This window comes from Mustela putorius, unplaced genomic scaffold (assembly GCF_011764305.1).
Source record: "Mustela putorius furo isolate JIRA1106 unplaced genomic scaffold, ASM1176430v1.1 tig00000831_pilon_pilon_pilon, whole genome shotgun sequence".
NCBI lineage: Eukaryota > Metazoa > Chordata > Mammalia > Carnivora > Mustelidae > Mustela > Mustela putorius.
The window spans coordinates 8313213-8328519 of record NW_025421490.1 but is presented as its reverse complement, the minus strand read 5'-3'; the positions used below and the strand labels follow the sequence as shown (position 1 = coordinate 8328519).

The following is a 15307-nucleotide window of genomic DNA, read 5'->3' as shown; positions in this document are numbered from 1 at the left end:
TCTCTTCCCGTGTTCGGAAGCACGGGTGTTAGCGGCATGTCCGACCTCCTTTGCTGTGTAAACTGTGTATTCGTTTGGGGATATTTTTGTTCACTTTCCTTTTTTCTTTTTTTAATTCTGTATTTGAATTCAGTGTCGTTAACATTGTGCTAGTTTCAGGGGGAGAGCTCAGTGATGTGTCAGTTGTGTGATACCCGCTGCTTATTACATCCGGAGCCCTCCTTCAGGCCCGCCCCCCGGTTACCCCATCCCCCACCACCGCCCCCCCCAGCAACCCTCAGGTTGTTTCCAGTGATTAAGAGTCTCCTATGGTTTGTCTCCTCTGATTTCGTCTTGTTTGAGTGTTTACAGTCCCGCTTATTAAAAGGCCTGGGAGGGCGGGTCAGGGGCCAGAGCCGCACATGGCTGGGAACCGTGACCTGGTCTGACCAGGGGAGTCCTCACAGAGGAAGTGGTGTCTGAGAGCAATGGGCCAAGTATACGCTTAAGGGCCAGAACCCTGTCTTGTTCATCGCAGAGTCTCCCATGCCTGGCGAACTGCCCGGTTCAGAAAGTGCTGGAAGAATGAGTGATAAACACCCAGACAAGTTCCCCCCCACCGACCTTGGCTCTGCGCCTCTGTTTTGGTCTCTAAGCTAAACATTAGGAATCGTTCCATTAGCGCGGTGTGGGGAGCGGCCGGCACAGCGGAAAGGACTCCCAGGAGCGGGCGCGCCTGGCGAGGCAGGCTAGTCGGTCGGCTTCCCCACGGCCGAGTCCTCTGGGAAATGGGGGACTTAGCGGATGGTGGGGGCTTCGTGCCAGGAAGGTCAGGTACTGCGCATCCAAGGAGACTGGCTGGGGCTCCCTGAGTGACATGGCCCTACTGTCCCCTCGAGCTGCGGGGCACTGCGCGCTCTGGGAGCCCGGTCACAGTCGCCAGCCCTGTCAGCCCTGCCGCACCACCTTCTTCTCCCTGCAGGCCACTGAAAGCATTAGACTGCTGCTGACGTTGTGTCAGTCCGCCACCGAAGAGATCAGAGACGTGGCCTCAGAGACCCTCTTGTCCCTCGGTGAGTTCTTCTTACCCACTTGTTTCCTTTCGGCGCTCTCGGAGGGAAGTGGCAGGAAAGGCTCCGTGGGCACTGTTTGAGCGGTTTCCCTTTGTGGGCTCTCTGCTCACACTCACACACAGCGTATGTCATGCACACAGGGTATGTCACACTCGCACACACAAGGTACATCACACATGCGGGGTGTGTGACACATGGGGTACGTGACACACACAGGGCATGTGACACACCTGGGGTATGAGGATCTGGTCAACGTCCATGTTGCTTCAATGGCCCGTTCTCACCATCTGGCCGTTGAGGGGGAGGGTCGCTCTTTGGAGCCCTTCTAGATGGATCCGGGTGTGCACTATCTGGCGCCGTGAGGTGGGGGCAGTAGTCAGGGATGCTGCCGGGGCGGCAGGGCTGGCACTCGCGGGGCAGGGGGGCCCTGAGGGGCCAACATTGCGGGGCTGTGCCCCCAGGAACGCTGCACCCCCTGCTTCCAGGGCCTCACCCTGGCTCTCCGACGACCCCCTGGTTGCCCCCTGGGCCAACGCCCACATGAACCCTGACACCAGGAAGTGAAGTGTTTCTTCCGTTCTGGAATACCCAGATAAATCTCCCCCTTCGCATCACTTGGGAAAGCGTCCCGCCTACCGAGCTGCATACGTTTACTCCTGCTGCGCGGCGCCGAGGGTGGAGAGAAGCTTTCTTACTCCTGCCCCCAGAGAGACTTGTTGTTTGAATCCTACACCTGCTCTTAATGTGCAAATACCAGACTCCCGAAAGTCCTCAAATCTAATCCGGGTGATAATACTCGTTGGAAAAGAGCCACTCTGGCTTGACTAGAGTAGCTTAATAGCATAAGGGAGACTCTCCGGGCCTTTATGATGACCGTGAGAACCCGTCCATTGTGAGGTGTCCTTTCTTACAGCTACTGGGGTAGTAACACTTCCTTCTGCTATTGAATATGTCGCCTGCTGCGCAGAAATCCCAGCCAGCGTCTGTTGGTTTAAAGGATGAGACAGTTATTCCTTATGGCAGTCTTAGGCATACAGGTTATTTAATTCCCTAAAAATGTGCCCAGGGTGTTATTAGTTCGAGGTTCCTTTATCCCTTCATGCTCTGAAACCACGATGCAGGTAAGCCCGACGTTAGTGACGCAGAGCCAGCAGAGCCCCTCAGTCCAGTGCCAGAGGAAGAAGCCGGTTCCTGCCGGGTGTGCCCCGACACTCCCCTTCAGCTGCACCCCCAGCAGTATCTCCAATTATTATTAAATAATTTAGTTATTTATTTCACAGAGAGAGAGGCAGAGAGAGAGAGAAAGCACGAGCAGGGGGAGGTGCAGAGGGAGAGACTGAGTAAGGAGCCTGATGTGGGGCTCGATCCTGGGACCCTGGGATTATGACCTGAGCCTTTGGCAGACGATTAACCAACTGAGCCCCCCAGGCGCCCCTTCACCTTGGCTTTTCACCTGCGTGGGTCCCCCAGTCCCTGGGCCCCCTCACACCACCAGCTAGTGGGGTCCTCGACTCCAGCTGCGCATTCGAACCACCAGGGAAACTTGAAGATAGACCCAGGTCTGGCCTCTGCTTCCAAAGATGCTGTTTCCACTGGCCTCGGCCCTGGGACTATTACAAGCCTCCAGATGATTCTAATTTACGTAACAAGTTTGAACTCAACACTCTGAATCGCCTTTGATACAGAAATCGAGTCTCACACAGATGGCTGAATCAGTAATTGTGCCCACCAGCTCCCCCTGCGATAATGGGGCTGTCCCAGTACTCACATGCGGCTGGGGCATTTCCGTGGGACTACTGTGAATGGGGAACTGAAGTTTAATTTTATTTAATTTTGAGTAGTGACTGTTTACATTTGCACAGTCACAGGAGACTGGTCGCCGCCATGTTGGGCAGAACAGTTTCCCCATTAGCTGTGGACATTCCATTGCGTCCGGGCTGGATCTCAGTCCGGTTTGGACCACACTGCCTGACGCCCCAGAGTGCCGGCCCTCTCTCCTTCAACATCCTACCTGCTTCACAGGGTTGTTAAAAGACCAGAGGAGGGGGCGCCTGGATGGCTCAGTGGGTTAAAGCCTCTGCCTTCGGCTCAGGTCATGATCCCAGGGTCCTGGGACTGAGCCCCACATCGGGCTCTCTGCTCAGCGGGGAGCCTGCTTCCTCCTCTCTCTCTGCCTGCCTCTCTGCCTACTTGTGATCTCTGTCTGTCAAATAAATAAATAAAATCCTAAAAAAATAAAAAATAAAAAAAATAAGAAAAAAACAGAGGAGAAGCCAGCACAGACCACTGCGCACTGAATGTCCGTGGGGGAAGGTGGCCTGGTAGCCCCAGCCTAGTCGTGTCTCTGCAGTAATGTAGAGGATTTGCTCTGGGCCGGGCACCGCGTTGAGGGATCTGCATGGGTTAGCTCATTTAAACTTTTTTTTTTTTTTTTAAGATTTTATTTGTTTATTTGACAGAGATCACAAGCAGGCAGAGAGGCAGGCAGGGTGGGGTGGGGGAAGCAGGCTCCCCGCTGAGCAGAGAGCCTGATGCGGGGCTGGACCCCAGGACACTGAAGGCAGAGGCTTAACCCACTGAGCCACCCAGGTGCTCCATATTCTGAGATTCTTAATTACGTTGTTTTCTAGGTGCTGTTTAAATGACCAAGAAATTTTTTTATATGTTATATTTTAAAAAGTATTTTATTTGTGAGAGAGAGAGAGAGAGAACATGGGCGGAGGGAGGGCAGAGGAAGAGGGAGAAGCAGGTTCCCAGGACCCAGGAGCCTCTTCCCCCTTCTCCCAGCCCCCTCCCCTCTGGTAACCAGCAGTGTGTTCTCTAGAGTGAAAAGAGTCCGCTTTGGGGGTTTGTCTCTTTTATCCCTTACAGAACAAGCAAGAACTTTTGAGGGAATGCCGGAGACTAAAAGAATGCCAGGGTGTGAGACAGAAGCTCTACGGGCATTTGATGGCCGTAACTTTGCATAATAAATTTCTTCCTGAGAAGTCATACAGAGTATATTTTAAGAGTGTTTAGGGATTTCAGTATGGCTGGTCCTTGACTTCAAAGCTTGAAACCTCTCCTGGACTTTTTGTTTGTTTGTTTACATGACCTAGCTGGCACATCTAAACAGGTCTTTTATAAAAGCCAAAGTTAGGCTTTCACACTTGAGCTGAAGCATCACTCTTTGCAAAGGACCCCTGCTGGGCTCGGTCACTTCCGTCAGTTGTCATCTCAAACAGATGACATTTATTTGCAAATTATTTGAATACTTCCTTCTGATTTTTCTGTATAAAACAATGATTAGGAAATGGGGGGGGGGGCGGTGGAAATCACAGGCAAATAGCAGTAAGAAGCAGGCATTCATGCATTTAATACAAGAGGAACAAAGATGGGGCTGATGAGTTATGCTCAATCACAAGTTCATTGCGAAGAAAAAAAACTTTAAAAGATTCATGAAATTCTGGGAATACATTGATGTTAGTGGGTTTTCGAAAAGGAGTGTAATTATGGGTTTTATAATACACTGTAGTCCCTGGAACCAGAAGCCTCTTGATCAACCAAAAGTTTGTTTTTGCTTTTAGGGGCGGTACCTTTAAGCTTTTCAGTAATACATCAGATGGAAAAGTAGGGATTTGCCTGCATTTCAAAGAACATGGTGAACTCTTCTCTAAGCAAAGGCCACCAATTTTTGGAGATTTCTGTTGACTGTTTCTGCATGCCTTGGCTTTTCGGAGACAAATGTTATTTTTTTCCCCACCTTTTAAATTGCTTTGGTATAGAACCCTGTATTTGAAACAAAGTATTTACCCAAAACCCTGATACATAGAACACTGAATACAGCACTTTGCCAGGTGAGACAGAGACCTTAACAGAGGGCCTGAGTTGGGCCCATTCCTACCATGCTCCTCCCACAGCGGCACCCACCCCAGATACCTTGGCCAACTAACCCTATTTAAGAAAGGGCAAATATCTGGCCAGTTCCTAGTTTGCTCATGGATATACTACAGTTTAGAAGAGTTCAGTTCTTTCCCTAGAGTCCCACAGAGTCTAGGTGGGTCCGGATTCCATCACAGTGCCTCCCAGGTCTGGGAGTCCATAGGTGAGCTGGGCCTTGATGTGCTCCTCCATAAAATGGGAGCATCTGCACTTCTCCCTCATGGAGGCCGTGGGAGGATGAAATGAGCAATGAGCTAACCCATTCTCTCTCAGTCTGTCAAATGAACAAATAAAATCTTAAAAAAAAAAAAAAAAAAAAAGAAGGGAGGCTCAGTGGGTTAAGCCTCTGCCTTCAGCTCGGGTCGTGATCTCGGGGTCCTGGGATCAAGCCCCGCGTCGGGCTCTCTGCTCAGCGGGGAGCCTGCTTCCTCCTCTCTTTAAATCTTTAGATCTTTAAAAAAAAAACTTTAAATCTTTAAAAAAAAAAAAAAAAAGAAAGAAAAGAAAAGATTCTCAGAAGATGGTTTCCTTACCTAAAGTTAACATTAGCGAAATAACATTAGCGATCCATTTCCAAACACCTGGTTTCATTATCCTTCAGTGATGAATAAGAAAGTTACCTTCCAGCTGCCATTTGTTTTGATGTTCTGTGTGCAGGAGAAGACGGGCGGCTGGCGTATGAGCAGCTAGACAAATTCCCTCGAGACGGTGTTCCCGGTGGAGGACGCCATGGGACCGAAGTCGCTACGGCTTTTTAAGGAACTGTCCCCCACAGCTGTCTTCCTGAGCGGCCCCGTTCATCAAGCTGGTGCTGGGATCGAGCTGGAAGGCTTACGACTTGAAGCGAGATCTGCTGAGGTTGTCTGGAAATTCACAGGTGATAGATGGAATTCAAAATCGAGTTTCCCAGGACCCAGCTGCCTTTCCTTCGGCCAGGCGAATCCGGCTGTGTATTGCTCTGTAGATTATACTGTCCGTTGCGTCTGACCATACTTAGTAGAAGAGTCCATTTATCTCATACGTATGGATCTTTAAAACAGCCATCTTTGTACTTTCTTGGAAGTTCTTCTAGCAGCCTAAAATAGTCACGTGATGCTTTGATGACTGTCCTACGCCTTGCAGTTTTTCTCTGTCGTGTTCTCAGGGTTGAGTGGCCCCCTTAGCTACCTAATTTCACCTTCATGCAAAGCACAAAAATAGAATTTCTTCAAATAAAAGTTTGCCTGCAGAACTTGGTAAAAGGGACACATTGTAAGAAGTTAATGTTTCTTTTCATTTCATTTTCCTCAAGCCTCCACTACTTCTTTTGTTTCTTTCCTCCATCCTGAAAATCCCCAAAGCATGTTTCCATGATGGTTAAAAGACAGGTGGATGACGAAGACCTACCTTATAAAGATTATACCCGTACTCCTTAAAAAAACATTCAAAGTTTAAGCTTTTTAAAACAAGAGCCATTTTTTTTTTACAATACTTTTACAACAGAGATATTTTGCTGCTACGACCAAACGAAACCAAAAGTCATGGATTCAGAAAGCTGTGATGCTGTTTCCAGTAGAAGAATTTGGAAAATGGAGGACTCTTAATGGGGTGAGGGCAGAGGATGATCCAAACCATCCTTGCTTCTGCAGGAATTGCCATGAGATTAAGAAGAAGAATGCCCCGAGGGACCGTCACTGGCCCCAGAGAAATCCTTCATCCCTGGGTGGGATCTCTTGGCCAAATCATTAAAATAATAGCTTCCTTTATTGCTTCCCTATCAGGGTAGCAAGCCCACTTAATAAAGGACAAGACCACTCAGTAGCTTTTCTTCCTCTTAAGAGTAGACAAGAAGGGATATGCCAAGATCTCAAAATAATATGTGTGAGTGTTATTTAAACTGTGCAGTATCAACCGTATTCTGGACGTGTTTGTATAAAATATCATTGAGGTGTCGTTTTAAATATTTACATTTTAGCAAGACCTTTAAAAGCAACTCATATTCCATTTTAAAGTAAAAATTGTCGTGGTGTCTGGCTGACTCAGTTGGTAGAGCACATGACTCTTGATCCCAGAGTCATGAGTTCGAGCCCCACATTGGGTGTAGAGCTTACTTAACATTTAAAAAAAAAAAAAAAAAGTAAAAATTGTTTGCCAGGCTTCCTGGCAAATAGTTCTTTCAACTGTGAAGTTATAATGTGTGTATATATTTGTATATTTATAAATATTATATATACATATATCTTTCATCTTAAAGGTACACTGTACAGTCTACAGTTAGTATATATAGTCTATAGTCTATGTTAAATGTTGAAATGATTCTTTTTATAGAAATTCAAATCACAATGTTACAGAGTTTTTTGTTTGGTTTGTTGGGTATTTTTTTCTAATTTTTTGAATATTGCATGAGTAATTCCATATCTTTTGTATTCATTTCTGCATTTTATTTTTGCTCGAAGGGGTGCTTTTAGTTTTGTGGCATTTGTACCCATCACTCTTTCAATCATGTAAGTTAAAATAAAAATTATTTTTGAATTATTAGTCTCACGTGCTGAGTCTGTTCTGTTTTTCCCATGCTCTCCTTACACCGGCATGGCCACAACACCGTACACCTCATGCTCAACCTGTGTTTATCCTTATCTTGAAATTCCTTCACTTTTAAACGAGGATCATAATATTTCCCTCTCAGATTTGTTGTAAAGCTAGTGGAAGAAAAAAGAGCTGTGTTTCTGAATTGTGTTATGTCTGAGCAGAGACGTGAGCCCCCAGAGGATGAAGGAGCCTTCATTCATGAGTGTTCCTAGCTGGAGCCCCACCAGCATCCTCACAGACGGGCCCCTCAAATGCAGCTGTGAGCGTAAGTATCCACCGAATGACATTAAATACCAGTGATCGCTTTTACTGAGTCAGCAGAAAACCAGAGGAAGGGAGCAGCAGCAGGCTTGGAGAGGAGGACCAGGAAGTCTGACCTGGACACGCTGTATTGGAGAAGCCTCACAGACAACTAGATGGCGGTCAGGTTGGTGACTGACTGTGTTTGGAGTTCAGGTGAGAAATCCAGTTAGAACTGGGGGGCGGGGGTGCCGCTGGCTGGCTTGGTTGGTGGAACGTGTGACTCTTGATCTCGGGGTCTTGAGTTGGAGGCCCATGCTGGCTGTGGAGATACTTCAAGAGAAAATGTTTGAGACAGATATATATATATATATTAAATTGGGAGTTTTCGGCATATGGATGGCACTGGAAAGCCGTGAAAACTGGCTTATTTTATCTGGGAAGTATAGATCGAAACAAAGAAGAGCCTACAAGGCCTGAGCCTTGGGACAGTCTGCTATTAGAGGTCATAGAGGTGGAACCAGCAAAAGAAAATGGAAGGTGGCAAGCAGGAGAAAAATCGAGTATGACAGCTTAGAAGTTAGGCGAAAAAAGCTTCTCAAGGAATAAGTATAAAAAAAAAAAAAAAAAAAAAGGAATAAGTATCTAATGCCGAAGACTGAGAATTGGATTCCACAGAACGAAGATCGTCAGCGAGGCTGACAAACAATCCCAGTAGATTCATGGGCTGGAAATCTCTCTGAGAACTACATCCAAGAGAGGACGGAAGGATATTTGAAATGGTGACTGTGACACCTCTTTGAAGAGTTTTCATAGTAAGGGGGGCAGAGCAATAACTCGGTGGAGGGGTTCTATGAGGTCAAGAAAGTGTTTTGTGTTGTTGTTTTTTTTTTTTTCTTTTTGAAATGAGAAAACGTAACAGCCTGCTTGTTGATGAAGCAAATGATACAGTCACAGCAGGAAAATTAGTTCAGGCAAGAGAAGGGCCACAGAGCCATCTCCCTGAGCGGGCCAAGGGGTGGCTGAAGTGTGCTGCGTGACCGGATCGATAGAGGACACTGGGAATGTGGAGAAAAGGTCGGATTACGTGACAAATAAACGGAACAGGGATAGTCCTACGGGAGGAGGTTCAGTGCACACAGGCCAGCTCCTAGCAGGCGCTGCCCAAGCAGAGGTGCCCAGGCAGGAATGCGCCTCGTGTGTGTAAGGAGAAACCAGTGTGGTCGAAGCTGATGTGCTACACACCAGAGAAGTGAAGGAAACTCGGTTTAGCGGAAATCGTAGAGCGCCTTCGATGCCAGCCTGAAGAATCAAGGCGCCCCTGCTTCCCCCGGCTTGGTGTGTCCCATTCTCCCGGGTTGCTAAGTGATGTGTTCCAGAGTTCTTGACTCTGAACTTCAGCTACTGCCCGCCACAGGCCCTTTTCACGCCATGGCTAACACCCGTGCTTATGTGCAATGCTGGATGTGGATTTGCCACTATTTTGTGGGGCTGTATCGGCGCCTGAAGAAGTTCTGGAATGTCACCGTTAACCACTTTTTCATGAAGGAGAAGGAGAAAGAAGATGTTCCTTCAGTTGAGAGTATTTTTCACAAAGAAAAAATTGTGTTGCTTGGCCATTTATTAAAGAATGAATCTCTAGCCATTGAGAAGAGAGCTCAAGCTGCATATAGAATCGGACTTCTGGCCTTCACAGGTACGGACTGAACCAGCTGGCTAACAGCCCTTCCGAAATCTTTTTGCTTATTATAACACTGTAAGTTAGTGATTTTTTCAGAGCTCTGGTCTTAAGATGCCAGTGACATTTCCTTTGCCTACATTTTTAGTTCTTTGTAGGACCGAAGATATCGACCGATCATTTTCTCCTCGAGGATCTCTTGTTTTGAAAGAGGGAGACCATCAAATAAAGGACAAAGAATTTTCCTACTTTTATTAAGTCTATCAAACTCCATCTAGGGACAGTCAGCCTAGACTGATCTCTTTTTTAACGGGCAAACGAGTTACCTAGATGGAGTATGATAGACTTCGTTTTCCAAATGGTGTCCTTGAGAGAAAACATTTACCTTCTGCAAGGACCGAGGGGTTCCTCGGGGCCAGAATGCATGAGAACCACTGGCATAGAGTGAGAAGGAAGACAGGAGACTCCCATGGGGAGGAAGGGGAAATGGAGCCCACCGCATGAGAAGGCCAGGTGCCTGTTCGCTCTATTCACCCTTTGGGGAAGAGCTGGCTATTTACAAAAGGGCCAGAATTCCTTAACTTGATGTCATGTAGCCTTAGTTATACTGGTGGGAAGCAGGGAAGCGCTTGTGTCCAGGCTTCAGCGGAAGCTTTATCATTGGCTCCAATCTTGGGCCTGTGGGACTGTGGTCGTACCAGTGAGAGAAATCCAAGCCCTGTCACAACTCCCGCCGCCAGAACCTGGCCAATCACGGCAGCTACTCCTCACCGTCTAAACAGTCTTCACCCCATGTTTTCGTGGCTGTATCTTCTTGGGGTTTGAGATTTGAACGAGGGGAATCGGGGGTTCAGGTGTATGATGAACGTAGAGTCTAGGACCAGGTTGGGTCAGAAACCAAAGCAAGGAAAATCTCGTCAGGTCACGTTGGTCCCCATCTTTAAGCGTTGGGCTGAGAGGTGAGAAATCAGAACGGAATAGCAGTGGACGGCAAGTCATGAAGAACCTCTTTCTCTCATCCATCAGATCCTGCTGGTTTTGAAGGGCAGCGTTTGGGTTTTCCTTTTGTTTGCTTGAATACTCTGGTATTTTCCAAGTACTGACGGCAGCGAGTCAGGAAGAAGACCATGAGAGAGCACGGCCGGTTCTGTTCACCTTCAGATACCGACCCCTGCGTGCTTGAATAAGGGAATGAGGGAGCAGCCTTGGGCAGGCAAGGAATTTCCAGCGCTTTGCCCATTTTTTGCTTTCCAACACCCCTTTCCATGTTCACAGCAGCACAGCGGCGGGGGGGCGGGGGGGGAAGGAAAGTGCAGATGAGTCCAAGAACCAGTACACAACGAGAAAGCATACGGACGCATCACCACTCAAATGTCCGGAGCTCGTAGATAAACCAAATACTTCTGAAGTGCCAATGCTTGTTTTGCAGGAGGACCAACCGCTGGGAAGTTCGCCACCGAGTACATGAAGGAAGTGGCTCACTTGTTGAGAGATCGTGAGATGCCGCTCAAGGCCAAGGTCTTGCTGCTGCAGAGTGTAGCCTGCTGGTGTTACTTGAACCCCGTGAGCCAGAAAAGAGCCAAACATTTGAAGTTTATTCCCATCCTCACTGAGATTTTTGAGGACAAACTCGACTCCACCGTCAAAAGTGAAATAAACAGCAGCCTCCTGGTTAAATTTTGGACTTGCTACGTGCTCTCCGTCATGACGTGCAATAACCCGTCTTGTATGAAGGAGCTTAGAGACTACAATACCCTGAAATACCACTTGCAAATATTGGCGACCGAGAACTGGGCTGGGTGGCCTGAGAATTTCGCGGAGGTGCTGTATTTCCTAGTTGGTTTTCACAGGAATTAATGTCTCTCGAGGCAGGGGCCCCGTGCAGCTGACTGGGCTGCTGCGGTAGCCTGGAAAGTGGAAATAAATTAATAGAAAGTCGATAGTCTTCTTCGGGGTTTCCTTTTAGGTAGTTAAGAAATTCTGTATAAATCTTCAACAGTTACTGGAAAAACGAAACATATGAAAAGCGCCGCTGGTTAAAAGGACCTCATGAGAATTAGGTTCATAGTATGGGAATTAATTGAAAGTTGAGACGTGTGTACCACTGTTAGGAGCTACAGTATGTTTGGTGGTTATTAGATGACATTAAGCCAAGGCACCTAGAAATGCCGAATCCTAACCAACCCACAGCTCCCCCTCCTGGAGGACACTCTCACCCTGCCCCCCACCCCACCCGTATCTTTTCAGCCCTAATGATTTCGGGTCCCGCTCTCCAGCTGCCGCCCCTTTGGCAGAGAGAGGGTCTTCTCGCTACCAGAACGTGATCTTGTGATCTCGTTGTAGGTGAGGCGGCTGGAAGTTTGGGGGAATTAACACTCCGGAAAAGCAGCCCTCAACTCCTCTGATTGAGCTCCAGATGGAGATGGGGTGCCGTGCCTTCCGACACCTAGACAGGCTCTTGGGTTTTCCTACAAAGATGTGCACCCTCCCTCTCGGTTCTGTTAGGGACTACGTAACGCAAAACCTGCACTTGACTTCGGTGTTCCCCAGGCTCGTGAAAACTTATTGCAAAAAGTAGTGTTTATCACAAGTGCCTAAAGGATGGGCTCCTGTGGTTTCTCCGGCTACACTAAGAGGCGCCCCTAGCTGACGCTGCAGCCATCGTGGGCTGACTGGATACTTTGCTTCGTCACAGACTAGCTTTGACGGCGCTGGGCTTCGACTTCACGCTTCCAGCTCACCTGAGAGCCTGTTAAACAGGTGGTGTGGTTCTGGGATCCGGGCTTGTATTTATTCGGGAATGCTGAGCGGGCCGCAAGTCACACCACGTGGACTCCTCGGGCCTCTCCGGGGACATGTTCTCAGCCCTTCAACCAGGCGGAGCTGTGTTCTGCTGAGCGACCGTATGTTCTCATCCGTGCTGGATTTTGTGAGCTCAGAGTTTCTCCAACCAGAATCCCATTCATTTATGGTGGTAGATTAAAGGTTGGAAATTGGAAGTCCCATTGAGAGACTGGGTCAGGGTGAGAAATTGCTTTTTAAAAAAATGCTTTTTAAATTAAATGTTAATGTATTTCAAAGTAATGCATGATTTAAAAAGTCAAATAATGCAAGGCCTCTGGTGGAGAAATAGCAGTCCCGAACCCCCTCCTGAGCCACACTCCCCGAGGGGACCGTTGGAATTCTTTTGGCTCTTTCTTCTGGTATTTGCTTACCTCCATAGTTGTAAATAGTTCACATAGATTGCTAATTTTTTTTAAGATTTTATTTATTTATGAGAGAGAGAGAGAGAGCAGGAGAGGGCAAGCAGGGGGAGCTGCAGAGGGGGAGGAAGAACCAGGCTCCTCCCTGAGCAGGGAGCCAGACACGGGGCTCAGTCCCAGGGGTTCATGACCCAGAGCCAAAGGCAGACACTTAATGACTGAGCCACCCAGGTCCGACTTACACATTGCTAATTTTTTCCCCCAATTTTAAGTATTTTTCCTTTTATTTCTTAATAGGACAGATAAGGACTTGGGGTTCTAACCCTGCCCCTCCTCTTCCTCTCTCAAGAATAATTGTGCCATCATTGGAAGAGGCATTATCTGGGACGCCTGGGTGGCTCAGTTGGTGAAGCCTCTGCTCAGATCATGATCCTGGGGTCCTGGGATCGAGCCCAGCTTTGGGCTCCTTCCTCAGCGGGGAGCCTACTTCTTCCTCTTCCTGTTTCTCTCTCTCTCTCTCTCTCAGATAAATAAAAATCTTTTTAAAAAATCAGTTAGGGGAGCCTGGGTGGCTCAGTGGGTTAAAGCCTCTGCCTTCAACTCAGGTCATGATCCCAGGGTCCTGGGATCGAGCCCCATATCGGTCTCTCTGCTCAGTAGGAAGTCTGCTTCCTCCTCTCTGCCTGACTCTCTGCCTACTTATGATCTCTCCCTGTCAAATAAATAAATTAAATCTTTAAAAAAAATTAAAAAATCAATTATATCCCTTTTACTTACCTATGTAACTTGTTAATTAAAATAAATAGGAATATTTCAGTATTTTTTCAGGGCTAAGTTGTATCGTGTAGTATGAGTTTCTTCTTCCTACAACTCTGTTTTCTCTGGAGTCTTGTTTCTTTGTTTTGTGGCTTCAGTTTCACTAATTGATTCCCACTCTGTAGAGCTGTTCTCCGCTCTCAATAGTTTCACACGGAGGCAGCGGAGGCAGCGTCAGCTCTGGCTTCCTCTTGAAGGCCACCCACAATCGCGGAGCCCTCCGTGCTTTTGTTCCGATCTGGGCCTGCCACACGGCTAACAGATATTTTAGGGTTTCCCTTCCATACCCAGGAATCCCCGCTGCCCCTCCTATGTAGGACCCTCTGTTTCCACTAGTGCTTTTCTTTTTTGGCTCACACCCACATTTGGATTTGGAGCAAGTTTTCCACTAGTATCCTCAGGAAGAACGATGAGATGAAATTTTGGAGATCTACCCTGTGTTGTTCTTGAGTGATCTCGGGCCTCAGCCTGCCTTTGACCCTGGAGGAGCCCCAGAGGCCATGGAAGCCCCCTCTCCTCAGAAGGGAAGAGCCAAGCTGAGCTCATCCTATTTATTTTCCCCAACGCCTTCAGTCAGCGAGGACACTCGCCTCTGCTGAAACCAGCAGTGTGGGTCTTGGAGCTGCCCACTCCTGGGAGAAAACATCGGATTTAGAAAAGTCGCAGCTTCTTCTGTATCTTTCCAGAGGTATTCTCTCTATCTACACAAGAAAATAGACCTATATCCCTTTTCTTAGTCTTTTTTGTTTTCACATCATTAACATTTTATTTACATGAATACTTTTTTTTCCTAGAGTTCACTCATGTTTAAAGTGAAGTATAGTTAACATACAGTGTAAGATTAGTTCCAGACGTATGACAGAGATTTATCAGTTCCGTTCATTACTCAGTGCTCGTCACCGTAAGCGTCCCTTCAGCAGCCGGCAGTCTGTTCTCTGTATCTAAGAGTCTGTTTTTGTGTTGGTCTCTGGTTTTGCTTCATCTGTTCCTTAAATTCCATAAGCGAAATCATATGGCATTTGTCTTTCTCGGACTTATTTTACTTAACATTCTATCTCCTAGGTCCATCCATGTTGTTGCCAATGGCAATAGTTCCCGCTTTTTTATGCCTGAGAAATATTCCATAATATGTGCAAGATATATGTATATTTCTTACATCTTTATCCACTTATCTAGGGACCCTTGGGTTGCATCCATATCCTGGCTATTGTAGATAATGCTACGATAAACATAGGGGTGCATACACCTTTTCAAATTAATGTTTTCATTGTCTTTGGATAAATATCCAGTAGTGGTATTACTGGATCATAGGGTAGCTCTATTTTTCTTTTTAAGATTTCATTTATTAATTTGACACAGAGAGAGAGATCACAAGTAGGCAGAGAGGCAAGGCGGGGGGTGCTGGGCGGGGGAGCAGGCTCCCTGCTAGCAGAGATCCCAGGACCCTGAGATCATGACCTGAGTGAAGGCAGAGGCTTAACCCACTGAGCCACCCAGGTGCCCCGGGTAGCTCTATTTTTAACTTTCTGAGCAGCCTCCATGCTGTTTTCCACAGTGGCTGCACCAATTCACATTCCCAACAACAATGCACGAGGTTGTCTCTTTGTCCAGATCCTCACCAACATTTGTTTCTTGTGTTTATTTTAGCCCTGCTGACAGACATAAAATGACCATCTCTTTGTGGTTTTCATTTGCATTTCTCTGATGATTAGCGGTGTTGAGCATCTTTTCATGTGTCTCCCCGCTGAGCAGAGAGCCTGATGTGGGGCTTGATCCCAGGACCCTGAGATCATGACCTGAGCCGAAAGCAAAGGCTTAACCCACTGAGC

At 47.3% G+C, this 15307-nt stretch overlaps 2 protein-coding genes across 9 annotated transcripts in view; both read left to right on the top strand.

Annotated features, from left to right (window-relative positions):
* The window catches only part of RIPOR2 (RHO family interacting cell polarization regulator 2), a 213623-nt gene extending 205833 nt beyond the window's left edge, over positions 1 to 7790 (top strand). For 5 of the 7 annotated variants that reach the window (XM_045085121.1, XM_004761237.3, XM_045085122.1 and 2 more), the window contains 2 exons: positions 962 to 1052; positions 5631 to 7490. In XM_045085121.1, coding sequence (XP_044941056.1) covers positions 962 to 1052; positions 5631 to 5731 — 192 coding nt within the window. In that variant the 3' untranslated portion in view covers positions 5732 to 7490. Of the gene's footprint in view, positions 1 to 961; positions 1053 to 5630; positions 7491 to 7702 lie in introns of those variants that run through there. The other 2 variants (XM_045085120.1, XR_006608137.1) reach the window with 2 other exon arrangements.
* On the top strand, positions 7722 to 11397 carry ARMH2 (armadillo like helical domain containing 2). 2 transcript variants are annotated; one of them, XM_045085124.1, is made up of 2 exons: positions 7722 to 7806; positions 10889 to 11397. In XM_045085124.1, exons 1-2 carry the CDS (start codon positions 7722 to 7724, stop codon positions 11314 to 11316), a joined length of 513 nt encoding a protein of 170 aa, XP_044941059.1. In that variant the 3' UTR covers positions 11317 to 11397. The 2 variants fall into 2 exon arrangements, with proteins under 2 accessions (XP_044941059.1, XP_004761298.1); XM_004761241.3 differs by lacking the exon at positions 7722 to 7806 and adding an exon at positions 9150 to 9477.
* The last annotated feature ends 3910 nt before the right edge of the window (positions 11398 to 15307 follow it).